The sequence below is a fragment of the Medicago truncatula genome, chromosome 6, assembly GCF_003473485.1.
Source record: "Medicago truncatula cultivar Jemalong A17 chromosome 6, MtrunA17r5.0-ANR, whole genome shotgun sequence".
Taxonomy (NCBI): domain Eukaryota; kingdom Viridiplantae; phylum Streptophyta; class Magnoliopsida; order Fabales; family Fabaceae; genus Medicago; species Medicago truncatula.
In genome coordinates, this window is record NC_053047.1 from 24,810,911 (window position 1) to 24,827,548 (window position 16,638).

The 16,638-nt window shown below is 38.6% G+C and overlaps 1 protein-coding gene across 5 annotated transcripts in view; it reads right to left on the bottom strand.

The window, feature by feature from the left end:
* Positions 1-579: 579 nt before the first annotated feature.
* Positions 580-16,638, bottom strand: part of LOC112418415 (methyl-CpG-binding domain-containing protein 4) — a 35,269-nt gene continuing 19,210 nt past the window's right edge. The window contains exons 2-4 of one of the 5 annotated variants that reach the window (XR_005642246.1): positions 4,750-4,769; positions 3,417-3,529; positions 1,069-1,201 (exon numbers count right to left, since the gene is read on the bottom strand). Coding sequence is in view for 1 of the 5 variants with exons in the window: in XM_039827171.1 (XP_039683105.1) it covers positions 713-1,201; positions 1,988-2,023 (525 nt within the window). In the remaining 4 variants the exon portion in view is untranslated. Of the gene's footprint in view, positions 1,202-1,987; positions 2,088-3,341; positions 4,237-4,749; positions 4,770-16,638 lie in introns of those variants that run through there. The other 4 variants (XR_003008629.2, XM_039827171.1, XR_005642245.1 and 1 more) reach the window with 4 other exon arrangements.

A 16,638-nucleotide genomic window follows, 5' to 3' on the forward strand; every position in this document is an offset into this window, starting at 1 on the left:
GATGAAAATCATTCTTATTAGTATCTGCAATAAGATCCAAAGCTGTCCGAGAGTAAGATTCTATGATGTGTCACAATCGAATTCTTTTCTAAGTACTAAAATCTACCCTAAATAAAGTAAACGCAAATCTAATAGTTTTCAACTGGTCATATCTGCTATTAACCTTTAACAATAAAAAGTAAAAAAATTGACCCACAAACCAAGCTATTTCACGTTTGTAATAAAAATAGTAGACAAGTTTTTCTTTCAAGAGAAAAAAAAAACTCTAGTTTAAATAAAGTAAAATTAACTGTTGAATGAACAAATTGAGGTAGCCAAACATGTTTTTTAACAAGAGGATGTCATTCATGTTTGAATTATAACTAATGCAGTTAAATAAAAATCAATGTTATTCTATTTGCAGTTTTTTTTATAGTATTTCTAACATTTATCACCACATAACTATAAATTATATATATATTTTTTTAAAATGCAACTTGTATTTATTTTATAAAGATAGAGTACAAGATGTATTTAGGTTAAAACACAAAGAGCCTGCAAATACCTGTTTAGGTTACAATTACTATGGACCACCATAACTAAAGTTTAATTTGTTTCAATACCACTGAATTGGTTTTCCATAACACAATATCTAGAAATAATATATTACAAACAAACCAACCATAATTAGTATCAAGAACAACAAAATGCAGCAACCTTGTGATGACATTTCTCAAACTTCATCTTTAGCTATCTTAACTTTTTTGTTCGCAGAATCCTTCTGTTTCACAATAATATCTGGAATGGTGTCTTGCATGACCTTTGGGGATGAAAAATCAAAATCCAAAGCAGATACACCATTGGGCTGTGGATGATCTTTAAGATATGCTGCTATCTCATTGCGAGATCTCAGTTGTTTACCTGTAGGTGTTATGTAGTAGGAGTCCAATTTAGAGTAATCATCTCTAAGCACTGAGATTCTCTTGAATCCTTTTGGAGTCTTTGGAATGTTAGGCTTGTATTTGACCCATGTCCGCGTAGAATCATATTCTATATCAGCAGGATCATCACACCTACAATTATCCTTTTTGCTACAATCAAAAGGCTCTTGTTTGATTTTATGAAGGATCTCCTCAAACTCCTCCTGCGTATCAATCTCTCTAAATTTCATGCAAAGTTTGCATTGTGCCACATATATATCATTCTGGGATATCACTGGTCTCTGTCACAATAATTCACCATCAGTTTATAAAGCAGCAGAAGTTCAGCTTTTAGATTAAACCTAATAAAGACCTATTGATAAAAACCCAAGTCCCGTGTTTAAAAGTGATAAGCTCTGAAAAAGGTTTATGAAGAATGATGACACCTTATAAGCCGGTTCTGGGATGAGTTAGACTAAATATAAAAACCCAATATGATATCACAGTCTATCCAATCAGGTCACCCACCATATTATTCGTGCAAGACTTAAACATGGATAATTTGGACGTGCAAAAATAACCCTTTTTTACTCGTACAATTTTGAAATCCAGACAAATCAACGGGTAGGAAGAGAAAAAATTTCACAACAAATATGAAATTCTCATTCAATTCAACATTGAGTCTATCAGCTTGCATTTTTTCTTCTTGTTATGAAAGTCAAATCTATAAGATTTCATTCAATTCAACATTAATTCAACATTGATTATGAAACTAACACATAATTTTATCTTGATTCTCACAAGATCCAGGTGAAAGACAAATATGCACGCAAAAAAAACTTTTTTTTCTTACGCCCCTGGGGATTAGAATTAAATTCAAAAGCACCTATAATTAGAGGATCTAAATCCCTCTGGTTCAATTAACGAGTAACTATAAACCCTAAAACTAAAAAAGAACATCATCCCAGAAGAGTTAACAAGAATGGATCAAGAAAAAGAGTTGAAAATTAAAGTATGATAAAACCCTAAAAAACAAAAAAAAAAAAAAAGAGGAATCGAGTGTTGAAAATAATAGTTAGTAATAGTACCTTGCTAGACGAAGTTAGAGTTTTGGAGTCTGCCATTGATTTAGCAAAAAAATATCCGTAATCTCTCACCAACCACCTTTTGTGAAGTTTGTGAAATGAGTGCTCAACCCCAATTTCTTACCAGAGTTATCCATATATAGTCTCACTAAATGGGCTAGGTTTCCCTCATCTTAATGGGCCTAAGAACTTTCTCATCTCATTAAAATGTTGCTACAAAATTACTTCATTAAAACCCTCAATATTACTCATACACCACTATTTTATTAATGATCCCAAGTTAATACCGTTAGTTTTCAATATTTTTACTTTTACACTTTTTTATTCACTATGCTAATATTTACACATCTACCTAGCGGTTTATGTTATTTTCATTGTCACAATCGATTTTTTTTTTCTTTATCAAGGGGAAAATAAAAGAACTAAGCAATCTGTTATCTAAATACCTTAAAATCTATATCCACAAGCAGAGTGATATTCAACTAAGGAGGATAATACTTCCACATCTTCAAGGAATCAACATTGTTAGCACCAAACTAGGTCAACTAGTCAGCACATTCATTGTCTTCTCTCAAAGTATGATTAAAGGAGAAACACTCAAGAAAGAGAAGAGTGCCTCTTAACGAGGGAGAACAACTTTGCATGAGGATGAAAATCATTCTTATTAGTATCTGCAATAAGATCCAAAGCTGTCCGAGAGTAAGATTCTATGATGTGTCAAAATCAATGTTATTCTATTTGCAGTTTTTTTTATAGTATTTCTAACATTTATCACCACATAACTATAAATTAGTAGACCTTCCACCTGTTTTGCTGCACGGGTCATATATATCGAAAATGTAGCAGGCGAAAACAAAATGACATTTATATACCAAACTTAAAACTTTAACGTCACGATAAGTAATGCAATTATATTTTGAAGGAATTCATGTTTATACATTGCAGAAAATTTCTTTGAAACCTGCGTTTGAAGTACACTATCAATGCAAAGGTCATCCGCATTTGTTAGCGGAATTCTACCCGTGTAATTTCCCTCTCTATCCGATCAACATGCCTTCAAATTATGATCCGCCTAAATTGCATCTCTCTTAAGACAACATGAAACCTTAGCCCTATTCACAATGTTAAAAGCTTGCTCTCAAACATTATAAATTGTGTTCCATTGTAAATCACATAATACAAAATTGATGTGTTCGCTATAAAATAAAAAATTGCATTTAATGTTCATCCATTACAATTGTGTTCCATCTTCTATTTTTTGAGTCTTAGTCAATTTACTTTTGCCTCCTTAGAGTTTACTTTAACAAAATAGGTTAAAGCATGTATTCCTTGCATTTGGTTTTTGGCTTCTGTAACAAACAACGTAAAGGAATCCAATTTATAAAATAGCAATGTACTTTGACAATATAAAAGGAGGAGGAGAAGACTGTACACTGGGGAAGAAACTTTGATACACACTTCATTCTTCCACTATGTCAAAAAGTAAGATACCTTCATATCATTTCCATGCCAAATCGAAGGGAAAACAGAAAGAAAGAAAATTCACTACATAGAAGCAAGATGTGAGGAGAAGAAACATATTAATAGAACAATCATTGCATAATCCTCCAAGCTATCTAGTGATCAGGTCTCACTTGATTTCCTGCTATGAATTCGATCCACATACGCAATACAACACAAATGTCTTAACACAAAAAGAAAGTGGTCATTGAGAAAATTAATAACCATTGTTCTGAAACTCGGGCAACTATAGAATTATATGACACTACCATTCTAGTATAATTATAACAAATCAAGTCCTTATAAAGTTAGCACTTTTGCTTTTCTATTTGTAATTGGCATGGCTGAAAAGTTAAAGAATGACTATCAAAACCTACTTGTTTAATCATGATGAATACCCAAAAGCAAAAACGCCCAAAACCCCGACCAAGAACAAATACCCAACCTAAAGGCAAAGTTATGACGTTGAAATCTAGTTAAAGGCACCATATTTCATTCCCATAGCTCCACACCATCAGACTACACAGCACAGGGAAGGGGAATACACGAAAAACCAAACCGATGCCACACCAGGAAGGAACAAAAATGTAGCAGCAACCACTGCAATCTATGCAAAACAGGGGCCAGACAACAGCAAAAAAAAAAAAAGATAGCAGATGGACAGCAGACACGTCCAACAACCACAACATAAGAACACTCCATTGGCAATCTTCCCCCAAACTTAAGGTACACCATAAGAAAGAAGTTGATAACTGCAAACATATTGACTCTCAATAAATGTTCAAATTGAAGAGATTTTTTTTTTAGCAAAGACACATATCTACCATTTTAATATAGGGAAAACATATGCCAAAGTATGCTTAAGTTTCTTAATGAAGGATCTATCTATGGACATTATGAAGCAATCAAGTTTAAATCCTTCATTTGGAAAACATTGAACAAAGACAAATAGCCAATTTTATTGTCTTTTCTTTAGTTCCACTACTGAGAAATAGAAACACCAACCACAAAAATGTTTATATAAACTTCAATAAATGGTCACAGAATGTCAAAAACCAATCAAGATAAAAAATTTCCATAATAATAATAACCAGCAATCAAAAATCACTATAAAAACCTTTCAATAGCAGCAATAAAACACCATAAACCATGAAAATAAATTACATTCAAAAGAATGGACCAAAATTATTAACAATGAAACTTTCTAATAAAGAGAAAATCATAAAAGACAATGGATATGCAAAAATAAAGTAACAATACATTACCTTTCCATTAGAAAATGAACCTGTAAAAATAAAATGAAAATGAGGTGTTAGTTAATGTTAAATAAACCAGAACACAAAATCACATTCACATTAAACAAAATTGATAGAAATAACACTTGTAGAGGTGTTTACACTGAAATTTGGTAAACAATTGCTGGTTTCAAAGAAGTTCACTTGCAAGATCAACCAGTAAATCTTAAGAGCATATTGTGCTTTTATTATCCGTTTCAGACGTAATACTTGTTCTTAAAGAATTTGATAAAAACAAGAACAAAATACAGACAATCGAATCCAACCCAGTTGAATCCAATCGAAGTTAGGTGCAAATAACAGTAAAGAAAATACTTGAAATGCTTAAGTAAATTGCAAAGATGTTTAAAGAAATGTATTGAAATTGCAAAGACTTAATGAAAATTGGTGCACATGTTCATACTTTGCAACTTGTGACTCGTTTGTCGCTTCCATACGGATAGTATTGAGTGTAAGTTTTTAGTATGATTGAATTGTGACCCCTTTTTCCTAAGAAAAACTACTATTTATACAAATAGGCCTATAACTACCTAGCCATAGCCATTCGATTTGAATATCGAATATAGCCGTTACTATATTTTGACCTTATCCACAAAGATGATATCGCTTCGATAACTTCTCCACCCATCGAACCGGAACTAGCGCCTTCGATTCTCGCCACGAACGTATCTTCGATAGATTTTCATAAAGTCAAGTCCATCTTCTTAGGTCAAACCCTTTGACCGTATTAAATGATACCCTTTTCACAAATATTGGCTAACAAATTTCCCCCCAGAAACATTATGTTCGAACTCGTTCTTCGATAAGGAGAAACTGACATTTCTGAAAATAAAACGATTGTCGATAAAGTATAACATCTTTGAGTGACGTCACTTTCTCAAAAAAGGGCATTTTAAGAGTTACTCTTCAAACTGTCCCCACCATGGCTTAGTGGGCCATATTTTATCATTGGGAACCATAAAAAACAACCGTTCCACGCGATTGCTGACATCTGTAAAATATCAAAGGTTATATATAACCCTGAGACCTTATTTTACTTTCACTTTGTCTCCTTTTATCAGTTTTTTACTCTTCTCACTGCACCCTCCTTCTTCCTTACGATAAAACACTGTTCATCGTTTTCAACCAAAAAATCATGTTCATGACTCGCGCTGAGGGTTCATCTTCTCAGACAACAGAACATCATGAAACAACTGATCCTAAACCTCGCGGAAGCATTCAGTTCATGGAAGAACCAGACATCAAAGAAGCTGAAGATGAAATCTGGAAATCCCAAGTAATTATCTCATGCCCCAACTCATCGCATGCATACCTAGGGCCTTTGCCGGATGACTCCGAAGATCTGGAAAAACTAAGTGCTGTTTTCCCTTGTAATGAGGCACAGTTACCTCTCATTTTTTCAAAAGGTCCTTATGACCTAAGTTTTTTGAAATCCATGTTTAGGACTGAGCCTAAAATAGAAAACAATGAGAAATACCTTGGTTGGTTGGACAAAGTAGAAAGAATCAAAGGTTCCTTTTGGAGGAAAATGGGGATTTTTGATCTTATCCAGCTATCCCGACAAGGACCAAAATATCATACTGAAATGATCATTGCTGCCTTACATTTCTGGAATCCTTCGACCAATAGTCTTCATCTAAAATATGGGATGCTCACACCCACTTTGTTAGACGTTGCTGGTCTTATTGGTTTAAAACCTATTGGCCAAACCTTCGACCCTGATACACACTCATCAGAACTGTCTTTCGATTTTACTAGACCTGCTTATGGCAATTTCATAATTGACCATCATGATACCTCCAGTACTGGAGTATCCGATCAAGAGCACATTGCGTTTTTGACTTATTGGCTGTCAATGTATATTTTTTGCTCGAGATCAATTCAGATTCCTAAGAAGTTTACAACTTTAGCTATTCAATTGCATGAAGGGAGAGATATTTGCTTGAGTAAGCTTATTTTGGGATCTCTATATGAGAATCTGAATCAAGTAGTATCTAGCATTAAAGATTTCCAACCTGGTAACAGCCTTATCATACCTGGCCCCATTTGGTTATTCCAATTATGGCTCTTAGCCACTTTCAGAACGAGGTTAGTAGTGCATCTGCCCCCCACTCTTTCGAAAGCTTATGAGGATAGACCAATCAAAGGCTTAGGTTTGGCCATGCTCCAATATGGCAACAGGAGCTCTCCAGATTTGTTTGCTATTGCTTACAATGTTTTCTTAAGTTGTACATCTTTCACCCCTTCGATGGCTCCTTTTACTACTAGGACTCGCGGGCCTACTTGGTTTACAGCAAAGTTTCCAACTGATTCTACTGAAGATGAAGTTGACGTTAATGCCACATGAGAAGCTTATCTAACTCCCACCTTTCTATCTAGTAGAGTTACTGCTGGAAGCCCATATGGAGTGTATGGCTATCAACCCAACCATGTAGCCAGGCAGTTTGGCTTGGTTCAAATTAGGCCAAACTCACTGTACAAATGCGTAGATGACCTGAGGCAACCCCTCATAGAACACGTATGGAGATCCACCTTGCGTCGGGCTCAACGACAAAAACTCATTTTCGAGCCGAAGCCCTTTATTTCATCTTTTGCATGCACAGAAACATTCTATCGATGGTGGCAATGCTATTTCAAGCGCTAAATCGATCGTATAGATCCTGATACTCTACTTCTTGAACTGATTCTTGCTTTTCATGCTGTGCAGAGGAAATCGAAGAAAAACAAAGGTACGCATATTCGAGAAATTCAAGCTTTTCAAAACTTCTTTCAAACTGTATACGACCCTCTGCATCTAAAGAGGACAGTTTATTATGACAAAATTCCCTCAATGACATTTCCTCCTTTCACTCCTAGTAAATATCATTTTGCACTCCATTTTAAAATGAAGTTTCCCTCTTTGCCAACTAGCCAGTTGGCAGTGGCCTTTAGGCCACCCTATCCCAAATGGTTGTTTTGCGATAGTTTAATGGGAATGAAACAAAAATTTATAAATAAAGACAAGGACAAAGTGACTGCCACTAAGTACAACTTGTACACCTTTAGAGGCCATCTACACATAAATCATCCTCACATTCGAATTCTGTCCGAAATAGGATTAGGTATGAAATCTTCCAATTCCTGCAGAATTCAATCAACCTTGAATTTCTTATTTAGATGAAAGAGGAATTTTACTTATCTACTTTATATACTTCTGGCTCGTAGCTCTTCCTTTGGCCTCAGGGGACGTAGAGCATCACGAAGAAGAGAGCTCTCAAAAGACCTCTAAATTGAAATCCGACAAGGCGTCCAAAAAGAAGAAATCTTCGAAGACGGAAAAAAGGAAGCATTCCGAAAAATCTTCCAAGGAAAATAAAGCTTTCACTGTCGAGGATGTTGTAAGTTGTTGTACCCTGATTTTGGACCTAAAAATACTTGTTCAAATTTCTTTTCTACCACTGATAATTGTCAATTTACTGTTGTTTTACTTTGAATCTTCACTTTATTTTCATCTGCATATTTTACTGTCTCTGTCTCAAGGTATTTTCAAATCATGGTTTTGCCTGTGTTTTTCTTGCATAGGATCATCCCAAAGTGTGTTTCTTACATTACAAGTCATTTGAAAACTCTCTGAATCATTGCATTGCTTTTCCTGCATGTTATTTCAAAAATCATACAAAAGGGGTATTTTGGTCATTTCCTGCAGTGGAACCCATTTTAGTCCCTGTGTTTGTCTCTGAGTCTTTTCGGCTTGTTTTACAAATCATCGTTGAGTCTTTGTTTAAAAAAACATTTCAAAATTGTGTCCGAGTCAGTTTGAGTCAGCTTAGTCCCTAGGGGCATTTTAGTCTTTTCCCGTCCAAAATTCGACAGAGAGGTATTTTAAAATACCTCATTGTTGTAATTGGTTCATTTTAGTCCTTTGTTGGTTTTATTTTAGGTTTCACTTTACTTTTTTTTTTCCAATTTACCAATTTTAATTCAATTTTATTTTTAATTGCATTCTGGTCCCTCAAGCAAGTTTCTAGAATTGCACTTTAGTCCAAAGCTTTTTAAATTTGCATTTTAGTCCATTATTATTAATTGCAGTTTAGTCCTCAATTTTACATTTTTTGCAGAAAGGTCCTTAGGTCACAACAAGTCCAAGTCCGAGCCATTTTTCATACATGTCCAGGTGTCACCATTTCATTGGATCTCAAGTACAAGTGGTAGCTTATAAATAGTGCACAGTGTCAGAGAAATACACACAGAGACCCATTCAACCAGTGCCACATCACAAACACATGAAAAACTTCTCTCTCTTGGTAGTTAGGATCAAAACAGAAAATCCACCAAGAACAATTCACAAACCCTAACTTTCAGAACCAAATTTCATCAACAAATTCACCGAAATCGCATCAGTTCTCAGAGATTCATGGATGAATCTTCATCACTGAACTGAAGTCTCTGCAATTCCAGGCGCGAATTCCTCACCGGAGGTGAGAAACTCAAGCATCGATCACAGGGAGAAGAAGAAGAAAAGGAAAAGAGTTTCAAATCGGCGAAGAAGATGAAGAAAGTGAACCGGTGAAGACACCGATTTATTTTCGGTTTCCAAGCAAAATCAACAAAACAGAGCCAAGAATCAAGTTTTTCCGAAGAATCTCGTGAAATCTCCGATTAAAAACTCAGGTAAAACTCAAACTTCATCTTTCTTTCTCAAGAACAGTAACAAAGACGAAACTATGTAGATCTGTAGGAGTTTGAACGGTTACATTCAAAAAGTTGAAAAAACCTAAAAATGATTTTCAAAACCGTATGAAAATTCTAGATCTACGTTGTTTCAAGCCTTGTTTGTAAAAATCAGTGTTAGATTCGTGTTTAGGGTTTAGAGGCGAGTAGAAAGACGTAAAATTTTTGAAGTTCTGGTGAGGTTAGAGGTTGCCGGAAACTGGAGATCTCACCGGAGAAGATGAAGATTCCGGCGGACCTATGAAGGTTCCGGCCAGATCTTCATCTTCCCCGGCCGTTCGTTCATGAGTCTGGCGGAGGAAGTCAGAGAGAGATGAGAGAAGTGAGAAGTTAGAGAGAGAAAGGACAATAGCAAATGAAATAAACCGGTGCTCCCCTCCTTGTATAGGCCAGTGAGCCGGACCGGTCCAACACCGGTCCATTTCCCTTCAATCCTGGCCGTTTGATCTAGGGTTTGATCCCCTGGATCAATCCTGTGGTTCCTGTGCGTTCGGACCCTTTAGGTTTGGGCTTGGGCCTGTTCCCTTTGGTTTAGCTGCGTTTTTGCTGTTTTCTTGCTATTCACACCTTGTTTTCTTGCTGTTTGAACCACTGTTCATTCTAATTTTCTCGTAAAAATTCCTAAAAAAACTTCTATGTGTTTCTTGATACATTTTTGACTTTTTTGTGATGTTTTACATGTTATAAAATTGATAAAAAATATATGTGTTTTACATGTTGAATTTCATGCAATTTCTCGTTTTTCCGTTCGTGATATCTTGATCTATGGTATGAATGTCCGATGTGCAATTTCATGATGAGAATGTCGCTGTTTGTGTGTGTGTTTCGCTGTTTTCGACATGATTTGTTGATTTCTTGCCTTGCAACTATTGCATTTCTCTTTGTATTGTGGTTATCGTCGTTATTTTACCGTTTATCCTATATTCCTTTGTTTGCTCTCCTTGCCATATTTTCATGCCTTATTTTACTAACCATTTTTGTTCTATGTCTCATCCATTTTATAGCATTTCATCATTTCATTCCTATTCATTCTTATGTTAAGTGGACATGTAATAGTTCTAGGTAGTTTAATTTCCTTTTAATTTCTTGCAAGACCATAGCATGTAAACTAGGGCAAAGTGTAAAGGACAATGGACTCTCTATAATGATGTACACCGACACGCACACACGTTGTATGTTTACCACTTAGATGTATGTTTAGGAAACGCAATACTTAGAAAAAATATCATTTTCCCGGAAATAACTCCATAACTCAAACTTTTTTTTTCTCTAATAAACCTTGGAGTCAACACTCCATTGTATTTTCCTTTATTTTCTTAATCAAAACTTCAATGAATCTTAATTTCTACTTAGACACTCTTTCTTTAATAATTGAACCAACCATTCACTGTTGTCTCGTCTCATGCCTTCACGGCCTCCTTCTCTTCTTCAAAACCATTTGCAAAACTTAAAATCAATCAAACACACAAAAACATTTTTTTGAGAGAGAACTACATGGAATTTTGATCCCTTAAAAGGGTATGTAGGCAAGAGGTCAAAACCTCTCCAAGTCCAATAAAATAAAATCTCAAACATTTTCCTCCCTCCGTTCTTAAACTAAATAAATTTTCTTTTCCATAAATAAGCATAAAAATAAAGCGTAGTCATAAACTTAGGAAAACGGTTCCTATAGAATACTATAGTCGTTCCGGATGCTTAACACCTTCCCGTAACGAAAACGACCCCCGAACTTAGAGTTTCAAAGGGTTTTCTCAATTTTCCCCTTCCCAAGAAAAAATAGAGAATATCAAAGATTGAAAGGTTCAAGCCTAATTAATGACTTGACACCCCAAAATCCAGATAACAGAATGGCGACTTCACAGGGGATATTTTAAGCGGGTCACACCTAGTTTTCCGTAGTTTATGTTTACGCTTTATTTTATTGCTTACATATGTGAATATTTGCTTATTTTCGTGTAACATGTGGGGTGAGAATATCAAAAGTCCTACACCCGGGCTGAGTGAACTTAAGAATAGGTAGAGATATAATCGACAATTCAATCCGGGGGTTGCCTCGTGTATTGGGTTATGCGATCAATCTCACATAGCTGAGGCATTTTGGAGGTGATGTTGTCGGCGTGTGTTGTCATGCTTAGGCACTTTGCTTTCAATTGTTCGACGATGCTATGGACCATAGTTACCAAACCCATCCTTGGCCTTTTTAGGGCGTAGTGTGGTGGCTAAACCGAGTGTTGTCTCGAGTTTTAGTCGTCACGCGATACTACACTCAAACTAGACCTTCTTGCGAATAAACATGGAACGGACGTTGTCTCGTGCTACCATGATATGCGTAGGAGAGGTTGCAGTTTGGGAACTTCATTAGAACCTTGGTTACTACTATCGTAAGCCCTAGTTTCGCCGGACGCCGTGCCCACCCGTGGCTCCTCGACCTTGAAACTCAACCCACCATGTTTTCTCTGTAACTGAAAAACAATCATGCATACATGCATTCATGCATAAAACTTTTCCATGCATTCGTCGAAGGGTTTAAACAAATTAAAATTTTGTAAATAATCGCAGGTATGAAGAAGACTAAGTCCTACAAATTCAAGGAAGTGGATTTGGTTAGCTTAAGGGAGTTGGCACTCAAGGTTAAAAGTCCAACCGGTTTCCGACTCCGATATGGTGGTTTGCTTAGCATTCTCCGGACCAATGTTGAAGAGAAGTTGGTACACACTCTGGTGCAATTCTATGACCCGGACTTCCGTTGCTTCACTTTCCCGGACTTTCAGTTGGTTCCTACTCTCGAGGCTTATTCCGATTTGGTGGGTTTACCTATAGCCGAGAGGACGCCCTTCACCGGTCCCGGGTCTTCTCTTACTCCTTTGGTTATCGCTAAGGATCTCTATCTCAAGACTTCCGATGTCTCCAACTATCTCGTCACCAAATCTCACATCCGAGGGTTCACTTCAAAGTATCTACTAGAGAAGGCTAATCTCGACACTACTTGTCAAGACACTCGTGAAGCTATTCTTGCATTACTTATCTATGGGCTCGTTCTCTTTCCAAATCTTGACAACTTCGTGGATATGAACGCTATTGAAATCTTTCATTCCAAGAATCCGGTTCCTACTTTGCTAGCTGACACATACCATGCTATCCATGATCGGACTCTCAAAGGTCGTGGATATATCCTTTGCTGCGTGCCTCTCCTATATAGGTGGTTTATTTCTCACCTTCCGAGATTTTTCCATACCAACCTGGAGAATTGGTCTTACTCACAGCGGATTATGGCTCTCACTCCTAATGAGGTGATCTGGCTTACTCCCGCCGCTCAGGCTAAGGAGATCATTACTGGTTGTGGGGATTTCCTCAACGTACCTCTCCTTGGTACCCGTGGAGGAATCAACTAAAATCCTAAACTTGCTATGAGACAATTTGGTTTCCCGATGAAGGCAAAGCCCATCAATCTTGCTACATCTCCGGAGTTCTTCTACTATTCAAATGCCCCCACCGGACAAAGGGCGGCTTTCGTGGATGCTTGGTCCAAAGTTCGTAGGAAGAGTGTGAAGCATTTGGGTGTGAGATCTGACATTGCTCATGAGGCCTATACCCAGTGGGTGATAGATCGGGCCGAGAAGATTGGTATGCCTTACCCTGCTATGAGATATGTATCTGCATCTGCTCCATCTATACCTTTATCTCTACCTCCCGCGACTCAGGAGATGTATCAGGAGCATCAAACCATGGAGAGTCACGAGAAGCAGATGTGGAAAGCTCGATACAATAAGGCTGAGAATCTGATTATGACTTTGGATGGTAAGGATGAGCAGAAGACTCATGAAAACCTGACGTTGAAAAGAGAGTTAGCTAAAGTCCGGAAGGAACTTGAGGAGAAAGATAAGTTGCTCATGCGGGACCCCAAGAGAGCTAGAGGACGACGTGATTTCTATGCTAGATACTGCGGTTCGGATTCAGAGTCCGAGTCCGACGACCATCCCATCGCTTCCTATGCTTGAGAGTCTTATTTGTCTGTATTGTTAAAATTTCAAAGTCTGCCCTTGGCTTAGCACTTTAAAGGGATTTACCTTGTAAAACTTCGTATTGCTTTTCTCGTTAAATAATGTTTACAAAGTGTCTAATTTGTCTAAAACCCTTCGATGACAAAAAAGAGTCATTTTTGCATCTGCATTTGTACATATCATGCATCATATGCATCATTCATCGGTCACAAAAAGCTTCCAAGTGCTCATCGCCTCCTGGTTCTTCTGCCACAGTTTGAAAGGTGGCTCGTGCCCGAAAGATTTATCAACCTACCAGAGTTCACCAGACTAGATCATACAGAAGAAGGAATAAGGTAGCCATGGAAGAAGAAAATGCTCAGCTCCATACCGAGTTAGCTTCTCTGAGGGAAGAATTGGCTAAGGCCAATGACACCATGACTGCTCTGCTAGCCGCCCAGGAACAACCGGCCACATCCATGCCGGCATCTACAGGTGTGATCCCAACTACATCTCCCAACGCTCAATTTGCTATGCCAAACAGGTTTCCTTATGGACTGTCACCATATTACTCTCCTAATACTGCAGCTGGCGTTTCTGGTACTGTCAATAATGGCCAGATTCCTGGGACGAACCCTGTCTCTATCAATACCACCTTGCCTCAGACAACGGCCACTGTCACTGAGCCCATTGTGCATGCCATATCTCAAGGTGTTAACATCAACGCGCATCGCGGAAACATCCCCATGATTAAAACAATGGAAGAAAGGATGGAGGAACTTGCTAAAGAACTCCGTCGGGAAATCAAAGCTAATCGGGGAAGTAGCGATACTGTTAAGACTCATGATCTCTGCTTGGTACCAAAGGTGGATGTCCCTAAGAAGTTCAAGGTTACAAATTTCGACCGATACAATGGGCTAACTTGTCCACAGAATCACATCATCAAATATGTCCGGAAGATGGCTAACTACTCAGACAATGATTCACTCATGATCCACTGTTTTCAGGATAGTCTAATGGAAGATGCTGCAGAATGGTATACCAGCTTAAGCCAAGACGACATTCACACTTTTGATGAATTGGCTGCTGCTTTCAAAAGCCACTATGGGTTCAACACCAGACTGAAACCAAACAGGGAATTCCTCAGGTCCCTTTGCCAGAAGAAAGATGAAAGCTTCCGTGAGTATGCACAAAGATGGAGGGGGGCGGCTGCCCGTGTTACTCCTACTCTTAATGAAGAGGAGATGACTCAGACATTCCTGAAGACTCTGAAAAAGGATTATGTCGAAAGAATGATCATCGCTGCTCCAAGTGACTTCTCTGAGATGGTCACCATGGGAACCCGCTTAGAAGAGGCTGTCAGAGATGACATTATTGTGTTTGAGAAAGGTGAATCCTCTACAAATGCATCAAGGAAGTATGGCAATGGTCATCATAAGAAGAAAGAGACAGAAGTAGGGATGATATCTGCCGGAACCAGTCAATCCATGGCTACTGTTACCCCCATCAATGCTGCTCAGCTACCTCCGCCGTATCAATACATGCAATACTCTCAGCATCCTTTCTTCCCACCATTTTATCACCAGTATCCGCCATCGCCGGGTCAACCTCAGGTACCCGTCAATGCCATTGCTCAGCAAATGCAGCAACAGCCGCTGGCTCAACAGCAGCAGCAACAAACCAGACCTACCTTTCCTCCGATACCAATGTTGTACGCCGAGCTGCTCCCGACTTTGCTTCTCAAAGGGCACTGCACAACCAGGCAGGGCAAGCCTCCACCTAACCTGTTGCCTCCCAGGTTCCGTTCTGACCTCAAGTGCGATTTCCATCAAGGTGCTTTGGGCCATGATGTTGAAGGATGTTACGCTTTGAAGTACATTGTAAAGAAGCTCATTGACCAGGGAAAGTTAACTTTTGAGAACAATGTCCCTCATGTTCTTGACAATCCTCTTCCGAATCACGCTGCTGTGAACATGATCGAGACTCATGAAGAAGTTCCCAGTCTTGACGTCCGTAATGTTGCAACTCCTCTGGTACCGCTACACATCAAGCTATGCCAAGCCTCCTTGTTTGACCATGATCATGCCAATTGCCCAGAATGCCGCCATAATCCTTGGGGTTGCTACGTTGTTTAGAATGATATCTAGAGCCTGATGAACGACAATTATCTGACTGTCAGCGACATTTGTGTGATTGTGCCAGTCTTTCGTGATCCGCCTGCCAGGAGTATGCCTCCAAAAGGGAGTATCGAGCCTCTAGTGATAAGACTGCCCGAACCAGTACCTTACACTGCTACAAAGGCTATTCCTTACAAGTACAATGCCACCATGATTGAAAATGAGTAGAGGTGCCCCTAGCGTCCTCAACCGTGATAAGCAACATTACCGAGGAGACTACAACCCTGAGGAGCGGAAAAGTCCGCCCGCCGCTGTTCCCAAAGAAGACCGCTATACCCAATGATAAAGTGCCTCCACCAGATGTTTCCCGGCCAGGCCAGTCTATCGAGGATTCCAACTTAGATGAGATTTTGAGGTTAATCAAGAGAAGTGACTACAAGATCGTGGATCAGCTGTTACAAACTTCGTCAAAGATATCCATCTTGTCTTTACTTCTGAGTTCCGCGGCTCACAGAAACACCCTCTTGAAAGTACTAGAACAAGCCTATGTGGACCACGAGGTCACTGTGGACCACTTCGGCAGCATAGTGGGGAATATCACTGCTTGCAATAATCTGTGGTTTGGCGAAGATGAGCTTCCTGAAGCAGGGAAATACCACAATCTGGCTCTACACATCTCTATGAATTGCAAATCTGACATGCTATCGAATGTACTGGTGGACACTGGCTCGTCCTTGAATGTAATGCCTAAATCGACTCTGGATCAGTTGAGCTATCGGGGAACTCCTTTGAGAAGGAGTACCTTTCTGGTTAAAGCCTTCGACGGATCCCGTAAGAACGTTCTTGGGGAGATAGATCTGCTAATAACTATCGGTCCCGAAACCTTTCTAATCACGTTCCAGGTCATGGACATCAATGCTTCTTATAGCTGTCTCCTGGGAAGACCATGGATACATGACGCTGGGGCAGTGACCTCTACCCTGCACCAGAAGTTAAAGTTTGTAAAGAATGGAAAGCTCATTACAGTCCATGGAGAGGAGGCATATTTGGTT